The 27,770-nt window shown below is 47.3% G+C and overlaps 1 protein-coding gene across 2 annotated transcripts in view; it reads right to left on the reverse strand.

Annotated features, from left to right (window-relative positions):
* Positions 1-552: 552 nt before the first annotated feature.
* Positions 553-27,770, reverse strand: part of ACVR1C (activin A receptor type 1C) — a 116,226-nt gene continuing 89,008 nt past the window's right edge. For both annotated transcript variants that reach the window (XM_075318822.1, XM_075318823.1), the window contains exons 5-9: positions 25,588-25,755; positions 20,455-20,611; positions 7,946-8,070; positions 7,442-7,572; positions 553-2,731 (exon numbers count right to left, since the gene is read on the reverse strand). In XM_075318822.1, the coding sequence (XP_075174937.1) occupies positions 2,606-2,731; positions 7,442-7,572; positions 7,946-8,070; positions 20,455-20,611; positions 25,588-25,755 (707 nt within the window). In that variant the 3' untranslated portion in view covers positions 553-2,605. The remainder of the gene's footprint in view (positions 2,732-7,441; positions 7,573-7,945; positions 8,071-20,454; positions 20,612-25,587; positions 25,756-27,770) is intronic.

The following is a 27,770-nucleotide window of genomic DNA, read 5'->3' on the forward strand; positions in this document are numbered from 1 at the left end:
CTTCTTTCTATGGTATCACGCCCCTGTGGGCGTGAAACCATGGATTTACATGAGTGATGTCACCATCAGCTCCTGGATTCCCGCGTGTGCGTGCTTCTCATTCGCGCAGCCTTCTTAACCGGGTGTTTGCTTGGCGGCTTTAGACGCGCTCTGTGCATGGTCGGAAGCGCAGGAGTCTTCACATCATGCACAGTGCGTTTGTGAAGCCGACCAGCAGACACCTGGATAAGAAGGCCGCGCGAATAAGAGCGCGCACGCGCGGGATCTCCAGCAGCTGACGGTGACATCGCTCATGTATATCCATGGCATTACGAGCACAGGGGCAAGATAGCATGGAAAGAAGGCAAACTAGACAGGGCGAAGCGACGCCCAGGGGACTAGTCTGATCATTTACATAGGGAACATGTAAGTTATAAAACATTTTTTAGAAATTCAATTTAAACAATATTACAACACAGGGATGGGTAGGAAGGGGTTTATAGGCCACACATCACCCTGCTTGTAGGTTAGAAGGCATATGGGACCTGACAGGTTCCCTTTAAAGACGTCCTATACTACTTGAGAATATAAACTCCAACCATTGCATTGTAGTGCACAGTTTATCTTTGGTAAACTGAGCTCAGCAGCTCTGCCCGAATTGACGGCACGAGCCGGTGGGAGCCGATTGGCTGCAGCGCTTTCAAAGTGACATCAGCACTGCAGACAATGAGACCGGAAACAGCTTCAGTAATCCAGCACTGGACCTGGGCAGGGTGAGTAAATCACAGTTTGTTTAAAACAAACTGCAGGTTTTCTAAAACCAGAACATTCCTTTAAGGCTCTTTTATATTAGGCTTCATGATATGGAATAGGCTGGACTTTCTAAGAATATGAAAACTATAAAGGGGCTATGTAGACTATTTCATAGTCTATCGCAGGGGAAAGCCAAGGGTTTCTGCCTTTACTTTTTAGTAACTTGTAAAAGTCTGAACACCCAGATCCCCACCAATCAAAACGTCTGACATATTAAAAGTGTTCTGAAATTGCAGGTAGATTGTCCGATCTGCCAGGACCATGGAGTAGAGCCCGATCAGATGAGCAGGTTGATATATGGGTCTGTATAAAAAAAATTATTGGTAAATTCCCTGCTCTTTCTAAGCTTAGGAGTCCAGTGGGCGGTCTCACTCAATGTCTGGCAGCCACACCTCCATTAAAGTATCAGTCTCTCCTTACTAGCTCCACCCACTGGACTCCTAAGTATAGAAAAAGCAATTAAAAGCTGTAGTGAATCTTTTCCTACTTATGTATCAAATTGCTCAGCTCTTTCTGGCAGATCAGATATTCAATGTGACTTGTTCCCTTTAAGACTGGTTTTTACTCCAGTGTTTCGCGATCCAACTATAGATAGCGAAGGTCTTCTGACCCAAACTCAACAAGTCATTGGCATGGCTGTCATGATACCCATGATCCATACACAAATGTTTGGAACCAGCCTAAACCTTGTGTATAAAATTTATCTCAGAATCCTTGTTTTAGTTCAGGTCCAAAAATAAAGCTTCGGTTCTGATTGGTTGGCCCTGGGCCATAAAGCCCCTTTTGCCTCGACCTATATTTGAAATATGAGGTCCATTTATTTCTTATGTTTGAAGCCAACAAGAAAAAATCCAAACTTGAGACAAAAATAAATGTTAATGGTCACGAACCTCATTTTTTTGCTGACCTCGTTTACTAATTGTGAAAAATGTGCTGTTTTATCTTTGGTTAGATTCGATTGTCTGTTTAGAGACAGATGTGATCCCGTCACCATCTTACAATCGATTTCCCTTTAACCATATTTGGTCAATTTTTTTCTAGAAACAGCGCCACTCCTGTCCACAGGCCGTAGCTGGTATTGCAACTTGATGAATAAAAGTGAGTGCAATACCAACCAAATCCTAAGAGGAAAAATGGCGCTGGCTTTTGTTTTTTTCTTTTTGAACATAAGTACTTTGGTGATGGTCGATCACACTCTGTCTATAGTAAGTGCAAATATAAAATGCACAATATACCGTATATATACTGTTTATAAATATATATGTTTTTCTACCGCCATTTGGATTATGACACAAGAAAGCTGAACATAATAGAGTAGTCAAAAATAAATGTCCAATCAACGTCCTCCGTCCCTATCTACAGACCCCGAGGGTCTTAGATCTGTTTTTATAAAAATGAAATATTTCGATGTGTCTAAGCTTATACTTTATACTGTCATTCAAATAATGGGTTTTGTCATTGTATATGTACATATATAACTTTTTAGCCGGCTCTAGGCCTATGGGAGCAGTAGAGTCATGGTGGGCCTCCCGGCTCCTCCATCCTGACCGGACAAGGGTATAGACCACCCAAGACCAGTGGGCTCTGGCATCGGCCCAGATGCTACGTAGGTTCTGTATTATTTTTCTCGAGGTTTTTTACACATCGGACCTCCTAATAAAGAGTGGTCAATCAGCTCTGCCATTTACAAAACAACTACAAGCCCAAGGGTCCGTTGATCCTCGGTTCTCCGGTCTGGCACTTGTTACTTTTTGAGGTAGAGCAAACACAACGTCGAACGAATCCCTCCAATGTCCTGTGACTGTGGGGGTCTCTAGAGCTTGAAGTCCTCCTCCACGCACAGCTGAGACAGCGTCTTCTTTATCCGCAGCGCGGTCAGGCGGGCCTTGCCATTGGCGTACCAGCATTCTCTCATGATCCTGCCCATGACTCTCAGAGCCTAGAACAAAGGCAGAAGAACATGGTTGTATTTCGGAGGAACCACCAATGGCCGCTACACCCTTATTCCCACACTTTTAGCATCACACTGAGTGCGCTACGGTATATGTGAACATTGAGTATATGAATTAGGAACTGTATAGGCAATACGTACATAGGGCACAAACTGGTAAATTCATGTGTGCCCATCTGCCACGACAAGGTGTCCCCTCTAATTGAGAACCTACACTATCAAATGTAAACTTAAAGGGGTATTCCCATCTCCAAGATGCTATCCCAATATGTAGTAGGCATAATAATAATAATAATAATATTAGCAAATACCTCAAATTAGAAATGTAGTATAGTAGCAAAATTTAGAAATAAACATTTGTGACATGCAAACACAAAACTCAAAAAAATTAGTGACCAATATAGCCCCCTTTCTTTCTGATGACACTCAGCAGCGACCATCCATAGATTCTGTCATTGCTTGATCTGTTTACGATCAACATTGCGTGCAGCAGCCACCACAGCCTCCAGACACTGTTCCCAGAGGTGGACTGTTTTCCCTCCCTGTAGATCTCACATTTTATGAGGGACCACAGGTTCTCTATGGGGTTCAGATCAGGTGAACAAGGGGGCCATGTCATTATTTTTTCATCTTTTAGACCTTTACTGGCCAGCCACGCTGTGGAGTAGTTAGATGCATGTGATGGAGCATTGTACTGCATGAAAATCATGGGTTTTTTTAACAATACCGACTTCTTCCTGTACCACTGCTTGAAGAAGTTGTCTTCCAGAAACTGGCAGTAGGTCTGGGAGTTGAGCTTCACTCCATCCTCAACTCGAAAAGGTCCCACAAGTTCATCTTTGATGATACCAGCCCATACCAGTCCCCACCTCCACCTTGCTGGCGTCTGAGTCGGAGTGGAGCTCTCTGCCCTTTACTGATCCAGCCTCTGGCCCATCCATCTGGCCCATTAAGAGTCACTCTCATTTCATCAGTCCATAAAACCTTTGAAAAATCAGTCCTAAGATATTTCTTGGCCCAGTCTTGAGGTTTTATCTTATGTTTCTTGCTCAGAGGTGGTTGTTTTTCAGCCTTCCTTACCTTGGCCATGTCCCTGAGTATGGCACACCTTGTGTTTTTTGATACTCCAGTAACGCTGCAGCTCTGAAATATGGCCAAACTGGTGGCAAATGGCATCTTGGCAGCTTCACGCTTGATTTTCCTCAATTCATGGGCAGTTATTTTGCGCCTTTTTTTGCCCAGCACGCTTCTTGTGACCCTGTTGGCTTTGCCATGAAACGCTTGATTGTTCGGTGATCACGCTTCAAAAGTTTGGCAATTTCAAGACTGCTGCATCCTCTGCAAGACAGCTCACAATTTTGGATTTTTCAGAGCCCGTCAAATTTCTCTTCTGACCCATTTTGCCAAAGGAGAGGAAGTTGCCTAATTATTAAGCACCCCTTATATAGGGTGTTGATGTCATTACACCGCACCCCCCCTCATTACAGAGATGCACATCACCTGATTTACTTCATTGGTAGTTGGCTCTCAGCCTATACAGCTTGGAGTAGGACGACATGTATAAAAATCATCATGTGATCAAAATACTCATTTGCCTAATAATTCTGCAAACAGTGTATACTACACTTGTAATTAGAGTTATTTGCTAATATTATTATTATTATTATTATTATTATTATTATTATTATTATTATTATTACACCTACTACATACTGAGATAGGATCTTGGAGATGGGAATACCCCTTCAAGTTATAAGAAAACGTCTTTTTCTGGCAGATTTTCCAATAAACGTTGAACATAGTGACCCATATGCACCACAATGTCAAAACACTTAATCTACAATTTAAAAAAAAATAAAAATATGTCGGTGGCACAGACGCCTCAAATACCAATGAAAAAATGACAAAGAAGAAACTTCAGGAAAGCATCGCCGCTTTGCTGAAGCTTCTTCTGCTTCATAAACAATGCGGGTCCTCTGCCGGACGCCGACTGCACAAACTAAGACTGGTGGGAGAAGTGCTCAGCCACAATCTAATCCAAAGTCAATGTCCACTTATACCTTAGCGCACTCAGTGACTGCAGCACTGGTCTGTACACTATTGCAGTCACTGCGCCTTGCACCTATTCACTTTTATCTGATTTTGCAGGAGGTCCTTGCGTTTAGCACCTTCTCAAATGTTATATTTGAGGGGGCCTAGAGATGACACTTGAGATGGTACTGGGAACGAAGGGGACACTGAGGGTGATACTGACGATAACAATGAGAAAGAAAGGGGGACACTGAGGATGACACTTGAGATGACAGTGGAAAAGAAAAAAGGGAAAGAAAGAAAGAAAGAAAGAAAGAAAGAAAGAAAGAAAGAAAGAAAGAGAGAACGAAAGAAAGAAAGGACACTGAGGATGACAGTGCAAATAACAGAGGGACACTAAGGATGACGTTTGAGATAGCAGTGGAAAAGAAAGAAAGAAAGAAAAAAAGACACTGAGGATGACACTTGAGATGGCAGTCGAAATGAAAGAAAGAGAGAGAAAAAAGGAAAGGAAGGAAAAAAAGAAAGAAGGAAAGAAAAGGAAAAAAAGAAAGAAGAAAAGAAAGAAAGAAAGAAAGACACTGAGGATTACACTTGAGATAACAATGGAAAAGAATGGGAGAAACTGAGGATGACACTTGAGATGGCAGTGGAAATGAAAGAAAGAGAGAAAAAAAGAAAGGAAAGAAAGAAAGAAAGAAAGAAAGAAAGAAAGAAAGAAAGAAAGAAAGAAAGAAAGAAAGAAAGAAAGAAAGAAAGGACACTGAGGATGACAGTGCAAATAACAGAGGGACACTAAGGATGACGCTTGAGATGACAGTGGAAAAGAAAGAAAGAGAAAGAAAGAAAGAAAAAAAGACACTGAGAATGACACTTGAGATGGCAGTTAAAATGAAAGAAAGAGAGAGAAAAAAGGAAAGAAAGGAAGGAAAGAAAGAAAGAAAGAAGGAAAGAAAAGGAAAAAAAGAAAGAAGAAAAGAAAGAAAGACACTGAGGATGACTCTTGAGATAACAATGGAAAAGAATGGGAGAAACTGAGGATGACACTAGAGATGGCAGTGGAAATGAAAGAAAGAGAGAAAAAAAGAAAGGAAGGAAAAAAAGAAAGAAAGAAAGGACACTGAGGATGACAGTGCAAATAACAGAGGGACACTAAAGGGGGCTTTACATGATAGCGATATCGCTAGCAATTTGTAGCGATAGCGAGCGTGTAAGTACCCGCCCCTGTCGCGCATACGATTGTTTGTGATCGCTGCCGTAGCGAACATTATCGCTACGGCAGCATCACACATACTTACCTGGTCGGCGTCGTCGCTGTGACTGCCGAACAATCCCTCCTTCAAGGGGGAGGGACGTTCGGCATCACAGCGACGTCACCGCAACGTCACTAAGCGGCCGGCCAATCAAAGCGGAGGGGCGGAGATGAGCAGGACCTAACATCCCGCCCACCTCCTTCCTTCCGCATTGTGGCCGGCGGCAGGTAAGGAGACGTTCCTCGCTCCTGCGGTGTCACACACAGTATGATGTGTGCTGCCGCATGAGCGATGAAGGACCTGGATAAACAACCCTTACCGATTTTTGAGTTTGGGACGACCTCTCCATGGTGAACGATTTTCACCATTTTTGAGGTCGCTTGAGGTCGCTGGTCAGTGTCACACGCTGCGATATCGTTAATGACGCCGGATGTGCGTCACTAACAACTTGACCCCGACGACAAAACATTAACGATATCGTAGCGTGTAAAGCCCGCTTACGGATGACGCTTGAGATGACAGTGGAAAAGAAAGAAAGAAAGAAAGACACTGAGGATGACACTTGACATAACAATGGAAAAGAATGGGAGAAACTGAGGATGATACTTGAGATGGCAGTGGAAAAGAAAGAAAGAGAAAAAAAGAAAGAAAGGAAGGAAGGAAAGAAAGGTAGAAAGAAAGATGGAAAGAAAGATAGAAAGAAAGACACTGATGATGACACTTGAGATAACAATGGAAAAGAATGGAAGGAACTGAGGATGATACTTGAGATTACCGTGGAAAAGAAAGAAAGAGAGAGAGAATGACAGTGAGGGTATGTGCGCACGTTGCGTACAGTTCACTGCAGAAATTTCTGCAGCGATCTGAAGAGCACATGTGCGCTTTAAATCGCTGCAGAAATGTCCGTAGTGAGCGCCGATTCCATGCGCTCTGCCTGCAGCTCCTCCCATAGACAGAGCAGGAGCTGCCGGCAAAGCGCAGGAAAGAAGTGACATGTCACTTCTTTTTACGCAGCGCTTCGGCAGTAGCCGAAGCGCTGCACTCTAAAACGCCAGGTGCGCACGGCCCCTGCACAATCTCCATAGACTGTGCAGGGGACGCAGGACGCATGCAGTTGCGCTGCGCTACAAAGCGCAGCGTAACTGCATGAATTTACGCAACGTGCGCACATAGCCTTAGGATGATGCTTGAATTAACAATGGGAAAGAAAGGGGACACTGAAGATGACACTTGAAGGGGGCTCTGGAGGTGACATTTTAGATGACAGGAGAGGACCTGCAGAGGACACGTGAGGGGCACTGTGGAGGCTGACATACCTGATGGGAGAATTGTCGCTGCATGGCACGGCACAGGCTCAGCTAACCTAAGATTGTTTTTAGTTTGTCACTTATTTTACTCCATATATATTAAATACCTCAAAACTTTGCCACTGGTTAGGTATGTTGGGTCGTAATTTTTGGTCACAGACTACTTTTCTCATGTCCTCCACTGAAGGATCGGAAGGCACCATATCGTAATAAGGCAACTGGTGTTCATCCACAACACCTAGAGTGAAGCAAGAAGAACACGGGTCACTGTCACTGAAGCATTTCTCGTATGTGCAGCACAGAACATCCACCTACACAGCAAGAGAGCTGAAACCTTCATTAAAAATATCCAGAAATATGCGACCATAATTATACAGACAATTCATTTACCTTCCATCACTACCTATCGGCCGCTATAGCATTAGCATCATTCTATGCGAGAACCAATCACCGGAGAATAGTAGAAGCCCAAGTAATCATTTAGGATAAGGATGTTGTTGTGCCTGTCGATATTATTACGCACATGACGTAATGTAACAGGAACAACCTGATTAATATATGATAAATCAAATTACCCTAATAAAGGAACAAAATAAAGCGCAGATACCGACCTCCCACAGAACATCTCCGGGCGATTTCCCAGTACACTAAGCCCAGCGAGTAGATGTCTGCACATTTGAATGACTCAAAGTGCTGCATGTTTATCGAATCATCGAGTAATTCCGGAGCCATGTACCTGTACATAAAAGAAAAACAAGATATTATGGCAAAAGACGGAACAAATGGGTTTAGATAAAAAAGGGGGAACATTGGATAAAAGCATGACGGGCTCTTCAGCCATGTTAGCACTTTGGATAACTATATACACAATTGTTAGTAATAATACAGACACCTAAAATGTACATAAGACGTAAACAAGGTAAAATATTTACTCATACCCCTTTACCCTCAAGACAATATATGGAAAAACAAGGCAGTCGGAAGGCACGGAGATTCACTGTCAAATTGTCGAAAGAACCCAACTTTGGCACCCCTAAGGCTTCAGGCGCCACAGGATACTGCATGGGTCAGGTGCAGTATTCATCTCAGATACGGAAGAGGTCATCACCGGTAAAACAACCACCACAACACAGCCAACACATAACACGGGAGCTGTGTCACTGGGACTGGGCCAGGGTAGGTGCCGGAAGTGACCATCATGAGGTATGGGACCTCTTGCCCACTAGTTCAGCAACCCGGGAGGCGGAGCACCTGCAGGGGAAGTGAGGAGCCATCTCACACAGCATTCAGTTAGCTTGAGGTGCAGCAAGCGCTAGGTAGCACACAGGAAGAGACAACAGTCAGAAGTGACAAGGACAGAAAGGGACCTGTGGTCCGGAGCTGGAGGCTCGACCCGGGTTCTTAGGAGAAGGGGGATCCCAGGGTTCGTGGGGAGTGCTGCAGGCACCCATGACCCGTTCCACGCCCCAAGAGCTGGGGTGGAGGGAAGACCATTGGAAAGGAGACACAAAAGGAAACGCCGGCCTTGACATTCGGACTATCTGGGATTGGCTGGAGCCCATCACAGCGGAGTCCGGCAGTCCAAAGGCGGTGACTTCAGTGAGTAAAGAACTTGAACTGCACCCTCTGTGTGGTCCCATAATTGCCGGCGCTCCCATCATCGCACCTTACATCCTCCCTGGGGCCTAGCTCTACTTGTGGAGAGCTGCTACATCCGAGCTGCGTCACCATCCACCCCAGCAGAGAGATAGTTCCCGCAGAGGCTAATAACTGGCCACATACCACAGGTGGCGTAACGAATAAGTACTCCCATCATCCCCATCCCAATCTTTATTGACACCGCTGGGGTCACGGAATTGGGCTAGGCCGCTGTGACAACCCGAATCGACACCGGCCCGGTGACGAGTAACCCTCCAGACCCCATGGCTGCGTCAATCCCAAAATTTCAATCTCTACGACTATGTTCACACCACTGTTTTTTTCGGACAGAGCGAGGTTCATGGAAAAACTGACCTTAAATTTTATTCACTACTGATGTAAAAAAGCAAACAGACAAATGTATGTATGTTTATGTTTATTTTTTTGGATTACGATTTTTTTATATGGTCGTGTGAACTCAGCCTAGAAGGGTCTTTCAGAGCTCACTTGCTGCACCATATAAATCGGACGTGTGTTATCTGATTTTTTTTTCGGATGCACTCGGACCAGTGTTATTCAATGCGTCAGTGCTGATGAATTATTTTTTCACTGACAGAAGTATGCTGCGATTTCACTCTGAAATCGGATGAGACTCACCCAGTCAAGTGCATGGGTGCATGGAAATCATCGGACCACCCTCGAATGACAGTCCGATTTGTTTTTGGAATAGCACTCAGACAATTCAATGGGGCAGTGCTGATGAACAATTTTTTTTCCTATGAAATCGGATGAAACTCACCAATTCAAGCCTTTGGGTGTGTGTAAATCATTGGACCACACTCAGACAACAGTCTGATTTTCGAAGACTCACACAATGGAGAAGATGGAAACATTTTGTTCTCCATCTTCTCCTCACAATGTGCTCCGATTGTTGGACCCGAGAGAATAGGATCACACTATGCTAATACTTGGATCAAACTTTGATCAGAATTTCATCCAAGAGTCATTACGATAATCGACCTGATTTTCTCAGGTGAAAGACTTTACGGCTGTCTGACCCAAGTCTTAGGGGTACTTTGCACACTACGACATCGCAAGCCGATGCTTGCGATGCCGAGCGCGATAGTCCCCGCCCCGTCGCAGCAGTGATATCTTGTGATTGCTGCCGTAGCGAACATTATCACTACGGCAGCTTCACATGCACTCACCTGCCCTGCGACGTCGCTCTGGCCGGCGACCCGCCTCCTTCCTAAGGGGGCGGGTCGTGCAGCGTCACAGCAACGTCACACGGCAGGCGGCCAATAGAAGCGAAGGGGCGGAGATGAGCGGGACGTAAACATCCCGCGCACCTCCGTCCTTCCGCACAGCCGGCGTGAGCCGCGGTGACGCAGGTAAGCTGATGTTCCTCGCTCCTGCGGCTTCACACACAGCGATGTGTGCTGCCGCAGGGGATCGAGGAACAACATCGTACCGTCGCTGCAGCTACATTATAGAAATGTCGGATCCTACACCGATGATACGATTACGACGCTTTTGCGCTCGTTAATCGTATCAAAAAGGATTTACACACTACGACATCGACGCCAAATGTGCGTCACTTTCGATTTGACCCCACCGACATCGCAGCTTTGATGTCGTAGTGTGCAAAGTACCCCTTATGCGGGCTTCACACGGTATGATCTATCGTGCGATTGCACGAGCGATCGTACCCGCCCCCGTCATTTGTGCGTCACGGGCAAATCGCTGCCCATGTCGTTAAACCCCCGTGACACGTACTTACCTGCTGAGTGACCTCGCTGTGGGCGGCAAACATCCTCTTCCTGAAGGGGGAGGGACGTTCGGCGTCACAGCGATACCACACAGCGGCCGGCCAATAGAAGCGGAGGGGCGGAGATGAGCGGGACGTAAACATCCCGCCCACCTCCTTCCTTCCACATAGCCGGCGGGTGCCGCGGGACGCAGGTAAGCTGTGTTCATCGTTCCCGGGGTGTCACACGGAGTTATGTGTGCTGCCCCGGGTACGATGAACAATCTGCGCACATAAAGCCAGCTTTACACCTTACAATTAGGTATGCGATCTCGTATGCGATGTGACACGCCCAGGTCGCATATGCGATTGAATGAGATTGCACGTAGGTCGTTCATTTGCTGTCACACGTGCGTTAGTAGCCTATGTTAAATTGATCAATTTTGTGTGCGATCCTTTAGATCATGTGCTCTGTGACGTATGCATTGGGCACCCTTTTTTTTTTTTATTTATTGACTTGCCAAGCGTGTGTAATGTGTAGGGATGCGTTTTTACTATGTCATCTGCCATTCAGCTCTGCTACATGGCCGCTGACAGCAGACACAGACAGCCATGTAGCAGCGGTGAATGGCAGATGACAGCAGACACAGACAGAGCCGCACTGTCAGAATGAACTCGGGTGAACTTCACCCGACTTCATGGTCATGCTGCGGCTCTGTCTGTGTCGCGCCCTGATTAGCGGTCACCAGTGAAGGACTCACCGGTGACCGCTAATCTCCTGAGTAACTGAATTGAGCAGCCCTCTCTCATACTCACCAATCCCCGGCGCTGCACGGCATTCACACTGCTCCGGCGGCTTTTACTGTTTTGAAAAAGCCGGCCGCCCATTAAACAATCTCGTATTCCCTGCTTACCCAGCCCACCGGCGCCTATGATTGGTTACAGTGAGACACGCCCCCACGCTGAGTGACAGGTGTCACACTGCACCCAATCACAGCAGCCGGTGGGCGTGTCTATACTGTGTAGTGAAATAAATAAATAATTAAAAAAAACGGCGTGCGGTCCCCCCCAATTTTAAAACCAGCCAGATAAAGCCATACGGCTGAAGGCTGGTATTCTCAGGATGGGGAGCTCCACGTTATGGGGAGCCCCCCAGCCTAACAATATCAGCCAACAGCCGCCCAGAATTGCCGCATACATTATATGCGACAGTTCTGGGACTGTACCCGGCTCTTCCCGATTTGCCCTGGTGCGTTGGCAAATCGGGGTAATAAGGAGTTATTGGCAGCCCATAGCTGCCAATAAGTCCTAGATTAATCATGTCAGGCGTCTATGAGACACCTTCCATGATTAATCTGTAAGTGACAGTAAAAAAACACACACACCCGAAAAAAATCCTTTATTAGAAATAAAAAACACAAACAAATTCCCTCATCACCAATTTATTAACCCCGACAAACCCTCCATGTCCGGCGTACTCCACAGTCCTCCAGCGTCGCGTCCAGCTCTGCTGCATGGAGGTGACAGGAGCAGCAGAAGACACCGCCGCTCCGGTCACCTCCACGCAGGTAATGAAGACAGCCGGCGATCAGCTGAGCTGTCACTGAGGTTACCCGCTGTCACTGGATGCAGCGGTGGATGCAGCGGTGGCCGCGGGTAACCTCAGTGACAGCGCAGCTGATCGCGCTACTCACCGCCGCTCCGGTCAGCTCCAGTCAGCAACTGAGGTGAGTAGCGCGATCAGCTGAGCTGTCACTGAGGTTACCCGCGGCCACCGCTGCCTTCAGCCGTATGGCTTTATCTGGCTGGTTTTAAAATTGGGGGGGACCGCACGCCGTTTTTTTTAATTATTTATTTATTTATTTCACTACACAGTATAGACACGCCCACCGGCTGCTGTGATTGGGTGCAGTGTGACACCTGTCACTCAGCGTGGGGGCGTGTCTCACTGTAACCAATCATAGGCGCCGGTGGGCGGGGTAAGCAAGGAATACGAGATTGTTTAATGGGCGGCCGGCTTTTTCAAAACAGTAAAAGCCGCCGGAGCAGTGTGAATGCCGTGCAGAGCCGCGCCGGGGATCGGGGATCGGTGAGTATATGAGAGAGGGGGTAAGAGGGATAGACTGACATGGACAGAGAGAGAGGGACAGAGATAGTGACGGACTGACAGAGATTAGTGAATGACAGACATTGTGAGGCGCTTCAGAACGCAGCTTTTCAGCTGCGCTCTGAAGCAGACCTTTTTTAAGCTGCGGTGCAGAGCGCACACCTGCGCACATAGCATCAGACACCAAAATCGTATGAGGGATGTCACACGTTACAATTCACTAGTTTCGTACTACCAAACGTCCAATGTATGAGGAATAAACGACGTGTATGCGATCACCGTATTTTTGTTCAATATCGATCGCATGTAGGTTTCACACGCAAACACGTCACGAACGATGCCGGATGTGCGTCACTTACAACTTGACCCCGACGACGGATTGAAGGATTTATTGAAGTGTGTAAAGCAGGCTTAAGATTAAACGATGTACACGATACACGATTTACAACCGATTAAGAGTCGCTCTTAGGTGTCACACGAGACGACGTCGTGAACGTTGCCGGATGTGCGTCACGAAAACCGTGACCCCGAAGACATATCGCACGATAGATCGTCTCGTGTGACGCCCGCATTATAAGCACCTAATGGTGGAGCATATTGAATGATTTTCGGTCATCTTGGAGCTTGGAGGCAGGAACGGAGACTTCATCGGCTGCAATCATATGGCCAAAAATCATCCAATATGCTCCACCATTGGTAGCAGGAGTGCCACAAGACTGGTAATCGCCTATTGGAACTTTCTCACTAAAGTGGACCTGCTGGAGGTTCCGCTATAGTAACCAGTGCTATAGATGCATACTGCACCATAATCCAAATGGAAAGTGGAACAACTCCTCTTGGATTATTCCAGGCTTTCTAACCTCTGAACCAGGTGAGAGTTCCACTATTTCAACACCTTTATTATAAAAAAACTCACTACACTCAGATTGGCGCTGCGTTTGTCTTCCTATTTTTCCTTGTCACCAGGGTATTTTATTAAGTCTTAAGCGGGCTTTACACGCTGTGAGATCGCTACAGCGATCTCGTTGGGCTCATGGATTTTGTGACACACATCCGGTCGCTTTAACGATGCCGTTGCGTGTGACACCTCCATCGTCGCGAAAACGGGCAAAATCGCTCATCGGTGACATGGGGGTCCATTCTCAAATATCGTTACTGCAGCAGTAACGAAGTTGTTCCTCGTTCCTGCGGCAGCACACATCGCTCCGTGTGACACCGTAGGAACGAGGAACCTCTCCTTACCTGCCTCCCGGCCACAATGCGGAAGAAAGGAGGTGGGCGGGATGTTCATCCCGCTCATCTCCGCCCCTCCACGTCTATTGGGCGGCGGTTCAGTGACGCTGCTGTGACGTCGCTGTGACGCTGAACGAACCGCCCCCTTAGAAAGGAGGCAGTTCGCCGGTCACAGCGACGTCGCAGGACAGGTAAGTAGTGTGATGGGTCCCGGCGATGTTGTGCGACACGGGCAGAGATTTGCCTGTGTTGCACAACCGATAGGGGCGGGTACGCACGCTGGCGATATCGGTACCGATATTGCAGTGTGTAAAGCGGCCTATAGAAGCAGATGACCCCAGGAAAACTATGGTGGTGTTTTTCCCGAAGTGTCCTCTTTGGTATCATTTTCGGAATTTTTTCAGCTTTTACATATTTTTTTAATTCTATATATAGTGTGTCCACCCATATCCTGTCCACCAACATTAACTTGAGAACGGCGGCAGCTATAGGCATAGAAGTGGTGTCTAGGTATAGTAAAGTATCCATGCGCTACGCAATGAAACCACCTACAGCGCCACCTGGTGAAAAACAACGGAGTTAGCATTTTTATTTCGAAAACTGAACGAGATAGAGAAAAAAAGTGAATTACAAAGTTGTAGGGCATCATCAATTCAATACGAATCGACACCTTGCATACAGAAATGCTATGATTAGAACGTGTAAAACTCACAAGGCTGCGGATGTGAAGCGATACCTCATGGAGACCTTCCTACAAGTCATTGGGTATGGTGGCTGTGTGGAGTGGCCTCCACGCTCACCTGACCTGACCCCATTGGACTTCTTTCTGTGAGGTCACATCAAACAGCAGGTGTATGCGACCCCTCCACCAACATTGCAGGACCTACGATGACGTATCACAGATGCTTGTGCAGATGTGACACCTACCATATTGCACAACGTGCAGCGAGATACAGTATGCTGTGCAGAGTGCAGATGTGCATTGCAGCTGACGGGGGCCACTTTGAGCAGCAAAGTTAAATGAGCACCAAATGCGTAACCAGCATTCAATGTTTTGGGGGTTCATGGGTTTCATATCATAGCATTTCTGTATGCAAGGTGTCGATTTGTATGGAATTGATGATGCCCTACAACTTTGTAATTCACTTTTTTTCTCTATCTCATTCCGTTTTCGAGATAAAAATGCTAACTCCGTTGTTTTCCACCAGGTGGTGCTATAGGTGGTTTCATTGCGTAGCGCATGGCTACTTTACTATACCTAGACACCACTTCTATGCCTATAGCTGCCGCCGTTCTCAAGTTAATCGCAGTGAACAGGATATAGGTGGACACACTGTATAAGATAGTGCTGGTTGTTAGCAGAAGAATAGTCAAGTAACTTTAGGGTACTTTACACGCTGCGACATCGCTAGTAATGTCGCTAGCGAGCGTACCCGCCCCCGTCGGTTGTGCGACACGGGCAAATCGCTGCCCGTGGCGCACAACCTCATTAGGCCCCATCACACATACCTGCCTAGCGACGTCGCTGTTGCCGGCGAACCGCCTCCTTTCTAAGGGGGTGGTTAGTTCGGCGTCACAGCGGCATCACTAAGCGGCCGCCCAATAGAAGCGGAGGGGCGCAGATGAGCAGCCGGAACATCCCGCCCACCTCCTTCCTTCCGCATTGCCGGTGGATGGAGGTAAGGAGATGTTCGTCGTTCCTGCGGTGTCACACATAGCGATGTGTGGTGCCACAGGAACGACGAACAACCAGCGGCATGCCCCAGCAATGATAAATGGGAAAGGAGCGACGTGTCAACAATCATCGATTTTTAATGTTTTTGCGATCGTTGATCGTCGCTCCTTGGTGTCACACGCTGCAGTGTCGCTAACGACGCCGGATGTGCGTCACTAACACCGTGACCCTGACGATATATCGTTAGTGATGTCACAGCGTGTAAAGCACCCTTTTGTCTAGACGCTTCACGGCTTTCGAAGCATGAAACGGTTAAGAGACATTACAAAGGACAGAACGTGTGCACCGCAAGCTGTTTTGGCAATGCTGTGCATATGTTGATTATTTTTGCTTTTTATTGAGTTTTTTCAGGTGGCTTCCAAACAGAATCCGCTGAAAATATGTTGTGTGCACACACCCTTAGGGGTACTTTGCACGTTGCGACATCGCTACTGCAATATCGTTGGGGTCAAATCGAAAGTGCCGCACATCCGGCGCCGGTAACGACGTCGCAACGTGTAAAGCCTAGATGCGCCGATAAACGTTCGCAAAAGCGCCGTAAATCGGTGATCTGTGTAGCGTCGGACATTTCCATAATGTTGCTACATCAGGAGATACGATGTTCTTCGTTCCTGCGGCAGCACACATCGCTGTGTGTAAACCCGCAGGAGCGAGGAACATCTCCTTACCTGCGTCCACCGGCAATGAGGAAGGAAGGAGGTGGGCGGGATGTTATGTCCCGCTCATCTCCGCCCCTCCGCTTCTATTGGCTGCCTGCCGTGTGACGTCGCTGTGACGCCGCACAACCCGCCCCCTTAGGAAGGAGGCGGGTCGCTGGCCAGAGCGACGTCACAGGGCAGGTAAGTCTGTGTGAAGCTGCCATAGCGATAATGTTCGCTACGGCAGCTATCACAAGATATCGCATCTGCGACAGGGGCGGGGACTATCGCGCTCGGCATCGCTAGCATCGGCTAGCGATGTCGCAGCATGCAAAGTACCCCTTAGTCTTACTAACAACCATACGTGGAAGGTCACCTTCACACGTCCGTGAAAAATGTTCACAAAAAAAAATGTTTTTGCACAGCTGTGTTGAAGGTGCGTATGACCCATCCGTGTGCCATGATTTTGGCACATGTGTGCTATCTTTGTGCAATCCGTGTGACATCCAGATAGCACATGGACAGCATGAACTGCTATACTCGCTTGTCCCCTGTGTTGATGTCTCCGCCTCTGCTGCTGCTTCCGGGTCTGCAGTGAAGCATTGAATATTCATGAGCATAATGAGCGGAATCAAGAAGCAAGTGAGAGCACATCAGTGCTAAAGACAGCATTGCTGGAGACAGGTGAGTATAGAAAATAATTTTATTTCAAAGACACATGTTTTCTCTGGTACGTGTCACACTGATGTCACACGGATCTCGTCAGTGTGCGGTCCGTGTGACATCCGTGCTGCCGGAGAAAAACTGACTTGTCTCCCTGTGAAACACACGGACACACGGTCCTTGTGAAAACACTGATGTGTGCTAGACCCATTGATTTTTATGGGTCTGCGTATGTCCATATCTACGGAACGTATGAAAACGGACGTCATACGTGCCAGAATCACTGACGTGTGAAGGGGAGTAAAGGGGGTGGGCAGTCAGCTTTATTATTGGGAACCTACAATTGGGAAACATAATCTTGGCCCGTTAACAAGCACTGATAAATTATATACAAGTAGATCTGCCCCTGTTTACTGTCCTGTTAACAAGGGCTGACGAAAAATGATGTGAAGAGAGCGATCGTTAATACGACTGTTCTAACCCCATATTGCACCATGCTGCGGCACTTTCCCTGTTTACACCAGATAATGTGCACAATCGGGTTTCATTAACAATGTGGCAACATTTGCCTTCTATAGCCGCTGGGTTGCATTGTCTATTGCTGGCTGCAAAATGAGTTAACGGCGAATCCACCAGCGAGCTCACTATGATGGTTTATAGTTTGTAACGCTTTTCAATTTTTTTTCCTAGCTCCTCTCAGCAAATTTACGACCACATCAAAGTTGATGTGCAGGGAAACAAAGAGACTAAAAACCAAATGGTGCAACATTTTTAATGAAACCCAATTGCAAAAATGATTTTAGCCATGAATATACATATTTAAATTAATTTAAATTAATAAATGTCCCTAAATTTGGAGATGTGGACATTACTGTTTCAACAATTTCTATACAAGTATGTCAGCTGCAGAAATACCCATATAAATATGTCCCAGTCCTCAACTAGATAGGGTCTGATTGTGGTTCAAAGGGACCCCATATCACAGGAGTGGTGGCAAGACCCTCTCCAGTCCAGTCCATGGTGGGAATGGAGAAAACCAGTAGTCATTTACATACTTTTCCCAATTATGCATTTCCTAAAAAATAAGTTTCCATACACCACAATGACAGAGCCACCTGTACGTATGGCCGCCTCCATAGGATTACTGAATGGCTGTCATGGATAGTGAGTAATAGAAGCCCCAGAAAAATACCCCCTATGCGGTCAACTAGCTGCAATACCAGATACAACCTATGGACAAAATTGGAACTGTTTCTTAAAAAAGAAAAAATTAGATGTGGCGCCCCTGAGGCTTCAGTCGCCACAGATTTTTGCACCCAAATTGGGTGTAATGCTAAACCCGGTTCCTGAGGTGGTCAGTCCCAGTTTCACCACATTACACACTCAAATACACACCAGGTTGCCCTGCTCCCACTGGGGACTGGGCGAGGGCAGGTAATAAAGGGGTCGCCGACAGAGTGGCATTTACAGGATGCCCTCAATAGGGGCCCCAGTCCCACTAGCTTAGGACCTGGGAGGGGGAAGGTGCAGCCAGTGGGGGGAGTCAGTCAGGAGTAGTCGCATCTACAGGTGCTCCAGTGGGAAGGAGGAAGAGTTCACACAGTGAATCTGTTCCTTGCAGAACCGACGCCACGCAGGGCAGCAGGACCCTAGGGAAGATCATACTTCACATTAGTTTTCCAGAATCTGCCTGGACGGGGAAAGTTTCAAGGTTCCCTGACCACACAGCACCCAACAGCACAGTGCCATATAGGATCAGGGGCCTCACATCAAGTCGGACCCCACATCGGAACTGCGACACCTGCATATAGGGACTAGAGTACATCTCGTGAAACCCAGGATCCGATTGTAGCTTCAAGCCAGGGGATCCACAGACAGGCGTTGCAAGGAAAAATCCACCACACACCAAACCGGACTGATCTCTAAAGAGATTCGGGTTCGATGGAGCCCATCATAGCAAGTGACCGGTATTACCTGGGTGAGTGGCACCGTACAAAAGTGAGTAAATAACCTGGAACCGCAGCCATAGACTCTGACTCTTTATTACCCGTACTGCCGCTCCCCGCCGCCATTATTACTCCCCTCATCATCCTCCCCGGCCCCCGCTCCACCTGTGGAGACCAATACTACCCCTTGCTGCAACTACCATCTGCCCCGGAGGACAGCGTCAGCAGTGATGGCCCATTCCCTGGCAGCATACGACAGGTGGTGTCATGACAAACACCTCACTACTACCCCCAACATCTCTCCCCTGCCATTTTCTGTACACCTCGGGGCAACGGAGCCGGGCTAGGCCGCCCGTGACCACAACAGTCGACGGCCTGGTGACGAGTAGGTTAAATGCGCCTGCCCTGTGAGGCGCTACATATTCATACCCTCTTACATTAGGTCTTAGTTAACCACACAAGGAGTTATCTGGCAGACACATTTTTTGGGCTCAGGAGCAGTTTACTCACATTGAAAGTATTGTGGGCAAACGGCAAAGATATAGATATCGTCATCAAAATCCCTATAGAAACAGCAACAGAATGCATGGTGGTGAACAGTGCAGATATAGAGGCCATGAATGGAAATCTTTTGCATGGGTCTGACTCTTCTGTGCCTTTAGTAGGGTTTCCTCTTGGTGACACTGATTTCCTACCAAACTCAAACAAAAAAAAAACCCACAAAAACTAAATGTACTGTGCACCTCTGCGGAGAATGTGGACTGCACCCTCCACTGTCCAGCAGATATAAACCAAAAAATAGTGCTTCAATATACCAATATACTGTCAGTAACAACTTTTCACACTTTTCAACATCTCTGCTGCTATCACTGCGCAGAAACCTTCAATTGGTGGCGCCTCCGGCACCAAGAACAGCTGATCCGCGGAGGTGCCGGGTCTCAGACCTCGGCCGTTCAGACACTGATGACCTATCCTAAGGATAGACCATCAATGTAAAAGTAGCGACTATAATGGTGCAGACGGAGTCACCATGTGCTGTTATGCACCATTTTCGGGAGTAGGGTTCACTTACATCTGCGCGTGAAATATGGGTCCGTTGTTGCTCCAGAAAACTCAAAACGCGGGCACAAACCCTTAAAGTATTTCCCTGCACATAGATGCCATGGGCACCCAAATATGTGAAAAATTACAGCACCATGGGACCAGCTGTGCCTTTCCCTGCACAGTCAGGAGCAGCGTTGTGTAGAGAAGATGCACCACTGAGCGCCAAGTCTCTTTCATTCTCAGGGTTGATGGCAAAAGTTGGAACTACACTGATTATCATAAAGCAATGGCTTATCATTGTGATTGACCGTCACCTTATCCGTTGGAACTACTATAACCTTTTACAAATAAATCTGTCTTTGTTCCCACCTCTTGGTCCCCACTCTTGGATTTTGCGGGATGTCTATAGTGTTTGTAATGGAATCATGTTTCACTGCCAGGCCTAAGTCAGCGATGGCGCATGTCTCGTTCTTCTTCACCAGAATGTTTTTGGATTTCAAATCTCTGTGTGCAATAGCAGGTTTACCTGGAAACAGATAAAATGACAGATAGATTAGTATTAGAAAGGTAAAACGGCAAGATTACTGGGCTCTGTGTTCTAGTTACGGACGGATATAATAACAGACGGTTTAGTAGGTGCAGACATTTTTGAAACTCAAGGATGCAATTTAAAGGGAACCTGTCAGGTGCAATATGCACCCAGAAACACGAGCAGTTCGGGGTGCAGATTACTAATTCCTGCCTAATTGTTCCTGTATCTAGTAGCATAGATAAAGAGATCTTTAGAAAAAGTATTTCCCAAGATCCTTTATGATATGCTAATGAGCACAGGGACTAGTCCCCTGGGCATTAGTTCCCCTGGCTAGTTGGCCCCATTAGCATGTTAGTACACCCCTGTGGGCGTACTATCATGCTAATGAATGTGCAGTGTCACAGGATGATCTCACTCACCTCTCTGTCGCCATCGCTGCCCAACGCTGGATTTCGGCTCAGTGCACATGACCCAGGTGTTTCAGTCATGCACACTATGAAGCCGGGTGTACACGTCCTGGCTTCAAACTGAAGTAGTGCGCATGACCGAACCTCCGGGGTCATGCACACTGAGCCGAAATCCAGTGTCGGGCGGCGATGGCAGTGGAGAGGTGAGTGATATCATCCTCTGACGCTGCACATTGATTAGCATGATAGCACGCCCACAGAGGAGTACTAACATGCTAATGGAGCCGACAAGCAAGGGAAGTAACGCCCAGGGGACTAGTCCTCATGCTCATTAGCATACTATAAAAGATCTTTACAAATAATTTTTGTAAAGATCTCTTTATCTATTCTATTAAATACAGGGACAGTTAGGCAGGGATTAGCAATATGCACCCAGAACTGATCGTGGCTCTGGGTGCATATTGCTATTGCCATCATAGACATCAAAAATGTTGTTTTGTTGGGGGTTTTTTTTTTTATTTAAATTTTTAAACATAACAGAAAGGGAAGCAATAACTTGTTCAAAGAATTAGACAGTGTACATGAGATGGATATGCTCAACATTCGAGCAGTGTACCTTGCAGATTATTATAGTGCTAGTTACAACCTTTTTAATTTAAGCTAAAAGGAAAAGAAGTACACAAAGAAACAATGAACAATGAGTGAGAATGTGAACCACTCCACAATTATGCCTCTGTGATGGTATCAGCCACCGATTCCAAATAATGCACATTAAGTAATTGCTGATGTCCCTGAAGCCCCTAATGTCCCCCCCAGGTGTTCCAGACAGTACCATTCCGTATGGCGAAAAGGACTGACTATTTTCAGAATTTCCTGAGGACTATAGTGGAACCCTATAAACTGTTTCCACAGCGGAAAAACTTTCCCTGCTGATTTTTCTTTCCTCCTTTCAGCTTCTAGCAATTCCAGCCCTAATAATTGTTTCATTTGAGATATTATTGATCCCATTGATGGAATATTTGGTTTAAGCCACTCGCTAAAAAGATTTCGTAAAGCCACAATTAAAAATGTGTGAATATTTCTAGGGATCTTCACTTTGTCTATCCCAAGTTGAGATTCAGATTCAGGGGGACGAAGCTGATGGAAAAGCAAAGCCTGTGGCGATTGTGGAAGTTTTGTTCCCCAACATGCCTGGATCTGGTCTCTTATTTGCTTCCAGTAAGTTACTACTTCTGTGCTTTCCCACACCCCGTGCCAAAAGTTTGTAAAGGGCACCTTACATTTAGGACACGCTGTAATTCTGTCAGGGCAACTAAGGGAAGGTGGGATGTTAAATCCACACAGCGCTGTGTGCATGAGTTTAAAATAAGTCTCCCTCCATCTCTCACACAAGATGGATTTTCTCACCCGTTCCCAGCCTTGCACTATTGTCTCCGCTATCTCCTCGTCTCCAGTCCACCTCTCCCATGTCCTGAACAGTTTACTCTGTCTTGCTTTCAAAAATGTGTGTCTTATGTTACTGTGGCGCCCTGGACAAGCCAGGACGTCACAGGTACTGCAACAACACACCCTACACCCCGGTTAGGAACATCAAGGTCAGACACAAATCCTTGTTGCCTCCTTCCAGGGGCTGATGTCCATACCAGGTGGGGCGGAGCCAGGCGGTTGGCTCCACCCACCGAGGAGTTCACAGTACTGGAGGCGGGAAAAGGAGGGCAGTTGAGTTTTGGAGTTGTAGAGTGAGGAAGTGGGAGTAGAGGAGCAGACTGACCGTGTCCGGGTACGTGGCCCGGGCACCTGACAGCAAGGTTGGCAGACGGTGGTGACCATCTGCAGGAGAGGCAGATTGACGCACAACCGTAAGGACCGGGGACTGGCGGTGGCCCGCCGGTACCGAACCGGGGAGCGAAGAGAAGCCAGCACCATCCGGCAGGTCCTACGGACCCCGACCAGGCTAGGAGTCGCCGTTAAACCGGTCAAATCCGTCAGCGACGGGAACCTCCGGGGTTTCCCAGCAGTAAAGACCCGACTGAAGGCAACCGTCCAAACCGTGAGGGAGATAAAGCTACCGCCAGAGCTAGAGCTCCCAGGGTCAGAGCCTGCGGGCAAAGGAAGGGCTCCCTTAGCCAACATACTGCTGGGGAGCGGGCTATCAGTGGGAAGCCATTGGCGCCGAGAACAGAACACCGGTGCAGGGAGAGACAGTTACCGCCAACCTACCGGGAGTGACCGCCGCAGCCGTCTGTGGGACTCGTCCATCCAGCCGTTTGTTTTACCAGAGACTCCGTGTGCATTACTGGCTGAGTGAGTACCACCGTGCTGTCTGGCACTGCGCTGCCCCGCGACCCTGCACCTGGCCCAGCCCCGCAACTCACCTTCCGACCTCCAACACCGGGCCCCGGGACCACCAAAACCCCCCTACCCACGGAGGGGAGAAAACATCTCAGCTGCTCCCTGTCAATGCTCCCGGGATCCCCGTATAGAGCAGCGGTGGTGTCCCAACCTCACCACAAACCGTGGGTGGCGTCACGGACAATATCCCTAAACCAAACCACCCCTTTCACTCACGGGCGAGGAGGGCCGCTCGAGTCCCCGGGATCCGGCCCACCGCTCGAGCCACCGACCGAGCGAGCAGCAGCAGCAGCCGGACCCGAGCAGTGGATGAGCGCAGCGCCCTCCCCGCCCGCGACATTACCATACAGTGAGGAAATGCTCACCATCTGGGTGCATTGGCCAATAATTTCATCTAGGGCATGAGAGGTAGCTTCCTTTTCTAACTGTCTGAGTCTGGATTGACAGAAAGACCGGAGCTGCAGGACCTGCATGAAATGCTTACTATGTATCTGGAATTTGACCATGATTTCTTGTGGAGACATCCATTTTTTTTTCCTCTAAACTCATAATACTCCCCGCCTTCCGTAAATGGTCACTTGTCTGTCCAATTACTGTCCTGATTTCTGCTCCCTGGGGGAATTCGGGGTGGCCAAATATTGCCATATGTTTAGAGATCAAGAAGGGCAGTTGGAAAGCTTTCCGTACTATTTTCCAGCACATTATAGTGTCCCTTAGAAAGGAGGATTTTACAGACTGTGGCAGTTTGGCTTGTTTAGTGTGGATAAGAGCGGTTAGGTCCCAAGGGGCGGCTAACTGTTGTTCTAGATGTGTGTTTGAGTAACAACTCGTGTCGTGCATCTAATCCGCCACATGCCTGAACAAAGAGGCGATATTGTAAGCCCGTATGTTTGGGAAATTAACCCCTCCTTCATTTCTTAATAGCATCAATTTTTCTACAGCGAATCTGGGTCTTTTACCTGTCCAAATAAAGTGTGTAAAGGCCCTTCTTCAATTTGTTTATGTCTGAGTGTTTTAAAATCAGGGGTAGGGTTTGCAAGGGGTATAGGAATCTGGCAAAGCTAATCATTTTGATCAAACGACATCTACCCAGAAGGGATATTGGTAAGTGGTGCCACCTTTGCAATTCCTCCAATATTTTACCTATCAGGGGAGTATAGTTTAGTGAGTATAATTGATCTGGTCGCCTCCCTATCTTTATACCCAAATACGATATATGTGACTTTGAGACACAGAGCTCGAAACCCAGCTTCCTCCAGTGCTCCAGGGGTGTTTTTTCTCCTAATTCTAAGGCTATGTGCCTATGCTGCGGAAAATGCGCGGATTTTGCCGCGGATTTCTCGCGGAAAAGCCGCGGATTTTCCAGAAATCTGCAGCACAGCTGCTCCCCAGCCATTTCTATGGCATTTGGGAAATGCTGTGCCCACGCTGCGGATTTTTCCGCAGCGGAAATCGTGCGGATTTTCCTGCGGAAAAATCTGCAGCATGTCAATTATTGTTGCGGATTTCTCTGCAGGGTCCCATATACTTACCTGCCTTGATAGAGACCCGAGTCGCTTTCTCCGTCCGGTGTAGCGGCAGCGGCAGCAGCGCGGTGGATCCAGCCAGGTACAGGAAGGAAGAGGTGGGCGGGGCCTGCACGAGCTCCGGTCATGTGACAGCCGGAGCTAGTTCAGGCCCGCCCACCTCCAGCACAGTGAACCAGACGCTGCCTGACAGTGACCCGGCTGCCGGAAAGCGAGGTGCTGCATGATGGAGGTAAGTATGAGCACCCCGATCACTGCAGCACTTGTTCTGCATTGAGGATGCAGTGCCGAAGCCATGGTACTGTATCCTCAATGCAGAATGCCCGCACCATATCCGCACGACATTCCGCTGTATATCCGCAGCATTGAAACAGAGAAAGTTCTGTTGCGGATTTCTGGGAGCACCTGTTGAATGTCTTGCGGATATATCCGCAGGACAATGTCCTCGTGGGCACATAGCCTAAAAGTTGGCTTTTGTTAATATTGATCTTGTAGCCCGAGTATTCCCCAAATTTCTGAATAAAATCAAAAATATCTCTTAACTGTGCTAGTGGTCGTGACAGGAACAATATGACGTCATCTGCAAAAAGAGCAATTTTGACTATATCCTTGCCTACTTTAATTCCGTCAAATAGATCAGTCTCCTCCACTCGTTGGGTTTTTTTTTTATTTCATTAGTACGTACCTCGAGTTCCTACTATTTCCATGTGAAGGTGAGCCAGACCACTGACAACGGATAATGCCAATTTCATCATTCCCCCAATAGTTACTGTGTTACGATTCAGGTAATCATACAGCGAGCCCTGATCATGGTATTCAGACACAAGCCAGAGCTGCGTCCAAGTGCCATTATCTGCAAAGATGGCAACAAAGCAAATTATTATCCAATCATAGATTAAAGTAGATACTAAGGATGGATGGATAGTCACGGCCGAAAGTGTTAGCACCCTTGAAATTGTTAGAAAATGAAGTATGTCTCCCAGAAAATTATTGCAATTACACATGTTTTGTCGTACACGTTTATTTCTTTTGTTTTGTATTGGAACAACACAAAAAAAAACTGAGGGAAAAAAAAGGCAAATTGGATATAATACGAAACCCCAAAAATGGGCCTGATAAAAATGTTGGCACCTTTCCAAAATTGTGGGTAAACAACTTTGTTTCAAGCATGTGATGCTCGTTCAAGTAACAGGTGTGGGCAATATGAAAATCCCACCTGAAACCAGATAGAAAGGGGAGCAGTTGACTCAGTCTTTGCATTGTGTCTGTGTGTGCCACACCAAGCATGGAGAACAGAATCAGCAGAAGGAGTTGAGAAACTATATTGTTGAAAAATATGAACAATCTCATGGTTACAAGTCCATCTCCAGAGATCTTGATGTTCTTTTGCCTTCAGTGCGCAACATAATGAAGAAGTTCTCAATCCATGGCACTGTAGCTAATCTCACTGGACATGGACAACAGAGAAAAATTAATGAAAGATTGCAGTGCAGGACAGTCGGGATGGCGGATAAGCAGCCCCAATCAAGTTTCAAAGAAATTCAATCTGTCCTGCAGGCTCAGGGGGTATCAGTGACTACATGAACTATCCGTCCACATTTGAATGAAATAAAACGCTATGGAGGAGACCCAGGAGGACCTCATTGCTGACACAGAGACATCAAAGCCTAGACTCCAGTTTGCCAAAATGTGTGTGAGTAACCAAAATCCTTCTGGGAAAGCATCTTGTGGACAGGTGAAACCAAGATGGAGCTTTTTGGTAAAGGACATCATTCTAAAGTTTACCAAAAACAGAATGAGGCCTACAAAAACAAGAACACAGGACCTACAGTCAGATATGGTGGAGGCTCAAAGTTGTATTGGGGTTGTTTTGCTGCCTCTGGCGCTGGCTGCCTTGACTGTGTGCCAGACATCATGAAATCTGAAGATTACTAAAGGATTTTGGATGGCAATGTAGTGCCCAGTGTCAGAAATCTGGGTTTACGTCCTAGGTCATAGGTCCTCCAGCAGGACAATGACCCCAAACAAACTTCAAGAAGCCCCAGAAATGGATGGAAACAAAGTGATAGAGAGTTCTGAATTGACAGCAATGAGTCCGGATCTAAATCCCATTGACACCTATGGAGAGATCTTAAAATTGCTGTTGGGAGAAGAGAAAACGCCTTCAAATATGAGACCTGGAACAGTTTATAAAGAAGATTCCAAAATTCCAGGTGAGAGGAGGAAGAAGCTTGTGGATGGTTATAGGAAGCGATTGATTGCAGTTATTTATTCCAAAGGGTAAAGGGTGCAACCAAATATTAAAGCGGGCTTTACACGCTACAATATATCTAACGAGATGTCGGCGGGGTCATGTCGTAAGTGATGCACATCCGGCATCGTTAGTTATATCGTAGTGTGTGACAGCTATGAACGAGCAGAAATACTCACCTTCTCGTTCATCGCATACACGTCGCTCATTTTCTAAGTATCGAACGTCCTGTTGTTTATCGTTCCCGTGGCAGCACACATCGCTCCGTGTGACACCCCGGGAAGGATGAACACAGCTTACCTGCGTCCCGCCAGCAATTCGGAAGGAAGAAGGTGGGCGGGATGTTTACATCCCGCTCATCTCCGCCCCTCCGCTTCTATTGGCCGACCGCTGTGTGACGTCGCGGTGACGCCGAACGTCCCTCCCCCTTCAGGAAGTGGATGTTCGCCGCCCACAGCGAGGTCGTTTGGAAGCTAAGTACGTGTGACGGGGGGTTACAGGATTGTGCGACACGGGCAACAAATTGCTCGTGCCGCACAAACGATGGGGGCGGGTGCGATCGCACGACACATTGAAGCGTGTAAAGCAGGCTTTAGTTGAGGGGGACAACAACTTTG

This window comes from Anomaloglossus baeobatrachus, chromosome 7 (assembly GCF_048569485.1).
Source record: "Anomaloglossus baeobatrachus isolate aAnoBae1 chromosome 7, aAnoBae1.hap1, whole genome shotgun sequence".
NCBI classification, from domain to species: Eukaryota; Metazoa; Chordata; class Amphibia; order Anura; family Aromobatidae; genus Anomaloglossus; species Anomaloglossus baeobatrachus.